Here is an 8,240-nt window from a genome sequence, read left to right on the forward strand (position 1 = left end):
GCCTGGAGTTTGCTAAAAAACACCTGAAGGACTCCAAGATGGTGAGAAATAAGATTCTCTGGTCTGATGAGACCAAGATAGAACTTTTTGGCCTTAATTCTAAGCGGTATGTGTGGAGAAAACCAGGCACTGCTCATCACCTGTCCAATACAGTCCCAACAGTGAAGCATGGTGGTGGCAGCATCATGCTATGGGGGTGTTTTTCAGCTGCAGGGACAGGACGACTGGTTGCAATCGAGGGAAGGGTGAATGCGGCCAAGTACAGGGATATCCTGGACGAAAACCTTCTCCAGAGTGCTCAGGACCTCAGACTGGGCCGAAGGTTCACCTTCCAACGAGACAATGACCCTAAGCACACAGCTAAAATAACGAAGGAGTGGCTTCACAACAACTCTGTGACTGTTCTTGAATGGTCCCGCCAGAGCCCTGACTTAAACCCCATTGAGCATCTCTGGAGAGACCTGAAAATGGCTGTCCACCAATGTTTACCATCCAACCTGACAGAACTGGAGAGGATCTGCAAGGAGGAATGGCAGAGGATCCCCAAATGCAGGTGTGAAAAACTTGTTGCATCATTCCTAAAAAGACTCATGGCTGTATTAGCTCAACAGGGTGCTTCTACTAAATACTGAGCAAAGGGTCTGAATACTTATGACCATGTGATATTTCAGTTTTTCTTTTTTAATAAATCTGCAAAAATGTCAAAAATTCTGTGTTTTTCTGTCAATATGGGGTGCTGTGTGTACATTAATGAGGAAAAAAATGAACTTAAATGATTTTAGCATATGGCTGCAATATAACAAAGAGTGAAAAATTTAAGGGGGTCCGAATACTTTCTGTACCCACTGTATATTATGTATATTAAGGCAATAGGTAAATTAACCATTAGGGATCGCTACTGTTTTATTATACTCAATTTTTCATTATGTAATCAATATTTGACATTGTGGGGAATCCGGTAGGTAGATAGATTGATAGATGGCTGGAGCTGCTGGCTACATATTTTGGTATCCTTGAGCAAGTCAGTGAACTTTCAGAGAAATGATATGTGCCTTGCGTGACTGTTTGCAAGTGACAAATGAATACTGAGAACTCAGTGACTGGAAAAATCAAGTTACTATATGTACAAGGAATTGAAGTAATAACACCAGCCAAGGTCTCACTGGAAGGTCACATGAGAATACCTGTATGTCCTAATGCTGGGGTCAAACACATGCTCACCTGTATTCAAGTGGAAACATGAGGGCTTCCAGGGCGCGGCACGCCTCTCCGAGCCTCTGGTAGCTGGTGGAGTGGAACAAAACCTTGTGCTCAGTCAAAACTGCACAAAACAGGCTTAGAACATTTTGGATTCCTGGAACAAGAAAACAACAGAGAATAAAATGAATGAGATATTTGATGGAATGTGACTGACATATGTTTCCAGATCATTTATAAGACATTCATGGCTATTTGTTGATTATTTCAAACCTCAAACACAGATTAGAATAAACAATATCCAGTCTGGAGGTCCTATTGCAATTTAAAACACACAATATTTTGTCTATGGCAGTGCCATATGGTCCATCCACCCCTGTCTTACTACAGAAGGTTGTGGGGCTACTTAAGAACTGTGTGGCGCAATCTACTGTAGGCACCGGTGTGTTATCTAAAATCAAATGTGATTTCAACCATCAAACTGAGGTGCAATGGCAACAGTGGAATAGGCTACTCCAGCATCACTGGTCTGTTGAATAAATTATGCCACTACAGTACAGTATGTCTTTGCTGTTGGTAGGTCAGCGCTGAGCCGCCACAGCACAGAGCAAATCCATCTTGGTAGGGACGCTGAACAAAAACTGGTTTAGAATAATATGAAAGTGAACCTGATGAGCAATCAATCACAACAAAAACAATATGAAGAGTTAGAATCACATTACATAACCAGTGAGTTGTCTGCTGTTATTTTAAACCGTGCAACCTGCTGGTTCATGATGCCAAAAACAGCACGCTTCACCAACCAAACTGTGCCGTTTATGTTAAGCACTGACTGTTAATCTATGGGAAAATTCATCTCTGAAAAACAAAGGAAATTACACTCTCATACTGGGTAAATAATATTTCAAATACCAATGTGACAATCAGGAAGAATTCTCAGTTTACAGTTCCTGTTATTGTTTCCTATCAAGCTAGAGACAGACCAATTCATCACACATTGGAGTGATAAGGAGAGAGGAACACTGGCAGACGTGTCCGCGCCACTGGGGGCGCTGGGTCTGGATGTTTGGCTGCCAGAGTAGAGCGTTTCAATGATAAACAGGAAGTGCTTTGAAGGTGAACGATCTCAACAAACCAAGTAAGTCTATCTCCCATGATGGGCCCAAATGATGAATTTCTGATGGCACCTCTTTCTGTTGAGACAGAGAGATGCAGAAGGGTGTGTCTTACTCCATGTGACGACATAACTGAGGCTCAGATTTCATGATCACACCTTAGCTCCAGGTGTTTACTTATCTTATGGAAACAGTGACCCATTTCCGGGCCCTAAATAAAAAGTGACAGAAACAGCACCGGACAACAGAAGAGACAAAGGCAACAAACAACAAACAGCAGGGCTCTTGATGACCGGTTCTATCTTGCTCCGGGGGATGTACTTCCTGTGTAGTGTGACATGTTTAACACACATTCCTCTGTGGTGACTCGGGTGACCTATGCACACAGAATGATATGCTGACCTGCTTGCCTATATGGCTACTAGCCAGTCCTTATATAGACATAAAGGACGACCTAATAAGTGGAAACAACAGACTAGTTCTTGGTGCTGGAGTATGACTGATCAGCTAACATATGATATTTGCCTTCCTGTCAGCACGCAGACAAATCAGTTTCAACAGCGGAAGAATGATTAATTCTGTCATTGTCTGACCCTGTCAGCAACTTTCACTTACACCATGAGGGACGGACTCTCAGTCAGACACACTGGCATAATGATACATGATCAAAAACAAATATAAACACTGACTTTTGAAGGAAAAGTTTAAATAGCAGCCTGGAAATTAAAGGAAACAGCAGGCTTTGTCCAATAAAAGCATCTGCCTATACCAGCATCTCTAAAGCTTGTGGTTTTATTTTTAATCCATGCAAGTGTAAAAATAACAAGTCGTGGTTGTAAAGCAAGCTATTTTTTCCTGCCACCAATCTTTATGCTAAGCTAAACATCTCCTGGCTCTAGGCTCATACTTACTGTAGCATACAGTACATACATGAGAGTAGTGTCGCTTTCCTAATCAAACTCAGCAAGAAAATGAATCACTGCACTGCATATATATATTCCTCTCATCAGTTAATTTAAAAGTTTAAGAAACCTTTTTTCATCTGTTTGTGACACCATGCAACAATCTGAGGTTTTAACCACAATACTATTAAACACCATCTATAATGTGACTGACTTCAGGTGATCTACCTGTAATGAACGCTTTAAGGACAAACTTCATAATGTACTGAACTGATTACTGGAAATGGATTTATGAAGACTGACAGGCCATGGTTGTGTAATATGTGTATCATGTAAGCATCCTCCATGTGCATGTTCTTTACTGTGTCCTGACAAAAAGAGGACGGTGTGGATGCACTCAGGAAATAACGCCACTCTGAGGAACATTCTTCTAATCAAATGAAGCTAAATAGAGCCAACTTTCCATTACACAGCAAATTTCAGGTGAAATTTTAGATTTCATTTTTAGCTCCCAAATGTATGGCTAGAGTTGCAGTGCACAAAGTCTGATTCTTATAGAATGATCCAAAAGTCTAAAAATATAATGAACAACAGCTCAATTCATGATTTATGCCAAACAGGGGCGGAGCTGAGGGCTCATTGCAAGGGGGGCAGGGACTTTTATTGGGCCCTTATCAGTGCTTGAAGTTGGGGGGGAAAGTACCGGTGCTCCTCTTATTCCCCATATGCTGAGGTGGAGGGTTGGGGTCAGTCTGTTGTATTTACCAAGCTGCGGCCTTTTGTATTTGCAATGGGGGGTTTATATTCAGCCCATTGTATTTACAGCTTGTGCTGTCCCAAATTGGCCAAATAACTAATACAGGCTTTAATTAAACTTACTTCACAATGTAAAAATTCTCATAATAAGTATAATATTAATACTTATTTATTCATTATTGACAGCAGGTTAAATCGAGAGGCTTACATAGGGAGTGGAAACGGTATGATCCACTGTAGGCGTCTCTAAGGTGTGTGGGATATTGTATTAGATCCGTGCCCTGAAGAAGAATCTAATACAATATGCCACACACCTTAGAAACGCCTACAGTGGAAACAGTATGATGTACTGTAGGTATCTCTAAGGCGTGTGGGATATTGTATTAGATTCTTCTTCAGGGCATGGATGTTGCCTCCATTCAAAGTACACTGCTGAAAATAAACTGCACCCTTAATTACGCAAGTAAACCATTTGTTGTTGCTTCTGGGGGAGTTCATGTCTATTTTGCTGGAGCTACCCCCCAAAATATTAAACTAAGCAAGTAAAAATGCAAGTTCAGTTAGGCAGACTGGCCGCTAGGCGGGCCCCTTTGCCACAATGGGCCCGGGATGGTCGCACTCTCTGGCCCCCCGCTCGCTCTGCTACAAATGCCAAACTGTTTATTTTGAAAGGCTATGGAAAGTGATAGGTACACTCTTCAAACAGAGCTGAACTACTCTATCTACAGTACAAGTCATGGTGAGTCATCTTAAAATCAAAGCATGTATTACATGTACAAATTGTTTACATCTGAACGGCTGTCAGGACATACAGTACAGCACTGTGCAAACACAGCAACAAACACATGCACAACACCACCAGCGAACTGCATGTGCTCGTTCTAGCCTGGGCAATCTTACACAACCATTGATGAAACACAGAGAACATCACATAATCCCGCCTCAGACACATTAAATGTTGAATGAATCCAAGCTCTTAGTCGCACAGTGCAAAAATCTCCTGACTGTAAAAGTCCTACAATACTGTAGTTTACCACCAAAATAAAAGCCTTAAAAATTTGATAAGCATTAAAACTGAAAGAATGGAAAATATCTCACACTGAGGTTCTTCATTATATTACTTAAGATGATAATGCCAGTAATATGATTAAAGACAAATAATCTGCACTCAGGTAACAACCAGCAACACAAACTTAGCAAAATCCATATGTTAAAAGAAAAACAGGGTATCATGTAGATGTGACAGCCTGCATGAAACTACTGTTCCTTCTAAATTATGTCACTGGATTTATGTTAATAAATAAATGACATGCCTGAGTTGGAATGCATTATTACAGTCAGTCACAAGTCATTTTCTGACTCAAGTCCCTTCCTGTCTCATGATTATTAGTTGGCTGTTATCAAAGTGCCTGAACCCACCCAGTTGCTGGAAGAGCAGAGCGACACTTTTGCATGTGACAGGCAATATGTCATTCAGAGGTGTCTGGATGAGCTGCCGATCTCCTGCTCCCAGGCTAAACAGCTTCTGTAAGGAAAAACAAAGGCAAAACAAGTCAGAAAACAGTCATGGAAAATTCCGACGCCCATCAAGTCTGCAGGGCAACTCATGAAACTAACAGTCATTTACTGCCAAATAAGGAAAGTTTTCAGACCCTGTCACGTTTTCCACATTTTGTTGTGTTTCAGACTCATCTTTAAATTAATTAAATACATTTTTCCTCATTAATCTGTACACCCTGCTTCAGAATAACAACATGAAAACAGGTTTTTGGAGTGTTTTGTTCATTTATTAGAAATACAAGACTGAAAAATCCCATTTAAATAAGTATTCAGACCCTTTGACAGTTGAGCTCTGGTGCATCCTATTCCTATCAGTGGTCATTGAGATGCTTCTACAGCTTGATCAGAATCAACCTGTGCCTATTTTACTTTATTGGATATAATTAGGAAAGACGCACACCTGTCCATACAAGGTCTCATAGTTGGTGGTGTATGTCAGAGTGAGAACAAAGCCATTGGGTGGAGAGAGCTGTCTGCAGACCTGTGAGACAGGATTGTGTCAAGACACAGATCTGGGCAAGGATACAAGAAAATTGACGGTAGCCTCCATCATTCTCAAATGGAAGAGATTTGGAACCAAGTACTAAGTGAAGGGTCTGAATACCTATGGAAATGGGATATTTCAATCTTTTAGTTTTAATAAATTTACAAAACCATGTTTTCACTTTATCACTGTGGAGTATTGTGTGTAGATTGATGAGAAAAAAATGAACTGAATCTACTTTAAGATGAATCTAAAAAATATCAAAATATGGTAAACTTTATAGTTTCTGAAAACTTTTCCTATTGACTGTATTTAGATTCACAGCCAGGTGCACAAAGTCTGTATCAAATGAGACAGGTTCTTCAGTGCTACACAAACAGTGCAGCTATAGGATTAAATTTGCCATTTGAATCATTTTGCAGGTCATTAAGTAAAAAAAACATTTTTTCTTAATAATGTTCTGTTAATGTTGTGTTACAGAATCCTTTCAAAAGATCCATGTGATACATGCAACATAAAAACCACACTTCCATTGTGATCTTCACTCAAGTGAAATATCAACCGTACTGCAGGGTCCCCATTTGAACAATTCTTGACATACCTCATGTTTAACAAGGTGCTGCTGTAGCTTTGGAAATGAGTCTCTTCTACTGCTGAGGTTCTGCCTAAAGACAGACTCTAGGACTTGGGCTCTTGTGGGAAATGGGGAATAAGCCAAATTGTTCCCTTTTACAGCACACCAGCCATCGTTGCAAAACAAAATCTGACTGTCACCTCAGGGATGACGATTTTTTTCCAGCGCCCACAGTACACGTACAATACTTTTCCAATATAATGAGACATTTGGCTAGACACTCACTTTCTGACACTAGGCCAACAAACAGCAGCAAACATTTTTTTAAGTAATGAGAGATCTCAATGCACCAACTATAAACTCGGTTTAAGAGCTCTGCTGTCTTTTGCCCCACTCTAGGCCGAGGTATGTTATTCTGAGTAACATTTTGAGGGGGAAAAAATGTATTAGAAGATTACTTCCTGTGGCTAGACAACAATCGCAGGTACCATCTGAATATGACATTCCTGATTGGCTGCACAACAAACACATTATTTTAGTAGTGGCACCATCATCATAAACAATCACTGCTTCAGTGTGGAACAGGTTTGACATTAATCCCACCTAGCCCCTATTGGATGTGGATTTGTAGCCCCCCCTGAGAGAACAGGCCAGTAGCAGAACAGTGAGTTGTACTGCAGACTGTGGTACTGACTGTGCCTCACCAAAGACTTACCTGGGATCCACCCGCAACAGGAACCTGGAATGTAAAGAGGTTGGCCACCAGACCTTCTAAAGGGAAACTCAAACTATCGATGTACACTGTGTAGATCAGACCCAAGCACCCCTGGAAAGAAAACATGTGAAATACAACTATAACATTCCACCAGATGCATACAGGACAACTACTCTGTACAGTCTACTGTATTTAGATTAATGATCATCTGCATTTATGCTACCTGTGTCATAAGACAAAAATGATACGCTTGATTAGTCTGTGACATTTAGGCATGATTTAAACACACAGGTTATTCTAACAGCTCCTAATAACAGCAGAACCTATTACCGTGCATAGCATAGCTGACTGAGTGTGCAGAATCTGTGATCAACCTAGTCTGTATTGAAAGGATAAAAGGTGCTTCTATGTCTCATTCACTTTACTGAGGTGTGTTTACACTTGAGCAAAATCTGCCCATTTTGCAGACAGTACAAAGAAGATTAGCATCATCTAAGAAGTGCAAGATGAAAGCACTGATTTAGCCAAAATTCTGACTATTCCAACAGAAAAATATTTTCAAATCAAAGATTTAATTGTATGTTTTATTACCCGGAATATTTCGGGATAATCCAGCCTGGACACAAGTATGAGACTTTTTGGTGCAAACACTTGAGCTGGCTGGATCAAGCCATCCTCCTCATCTTCATCTGCATCACCCTCAATACCCTTTGATCCCTGAAACATAAAAAAAAGCAAAAGCTATTAGTTAAAGGGTTCAATAGAGTGCCATGGACTAAAGACCTAAAACTGTACTGTAGAGGATTCCAGCACTGCTGAGCTCCTGGTTTAGCTTGTGAATACATCACATGCCTCAAACTCATCACACTGTCCAGCACATGTCTGGCATCTATTAGACATCACATGTGTTATCTGGACATTCTCCAGGGAAAAATAA

General features: G+C 40.5%; 1 protein-coding gene across 2 annotated transcripts in view; it reads right to left on the reverse strand.

Annotated features, from left to right (window-relative positions):
* The window catches only part of sbf2 (SET binding factor 2), a 95,853-nt gene that overhangs the window by 48,703 nt on the left and 38,910 nt on the right, over positions 1–8,240 (reverse strand). For both annotated transcript variants that reach the window (XM_020606097.1, XM_020606104.1), the window contains exons 4-7: positions 7,895–8,020; positions 7,304–7,414; positions 5,390–5,495; positions 1,222–1,354 (exon numbers count right to left, since the gene is read on the reverse strand). In XM_020606097.1, the coding sequence (XP_020461753.1) occupies positions 1,222–1,354; positions 5,390–5,495; positions 7,304–7,414; positions 7,895–8,020 (476 nt within the window). The remainder of the gene's footprint in view (positions 1–1,221; positions 1,355–5,389; positions 5,496–7,303; positions 7,415–7,894; positions 8,021–8,240) is intronic.

Source organism: Monopterus albus, unplaced genomic scaffold (assembly GCF_001952655.1).
Source record: "Monopterus albus unplaced genomic scaffold, M_albus_1.0 scaffold4.1, whole genome shotgun sequence".
NCBI lineage: Eukaryota > Metazoa > Chordata > Actinopteri > Synbranchiformes > Synbranchidae > Monopterus > Monopterus albus.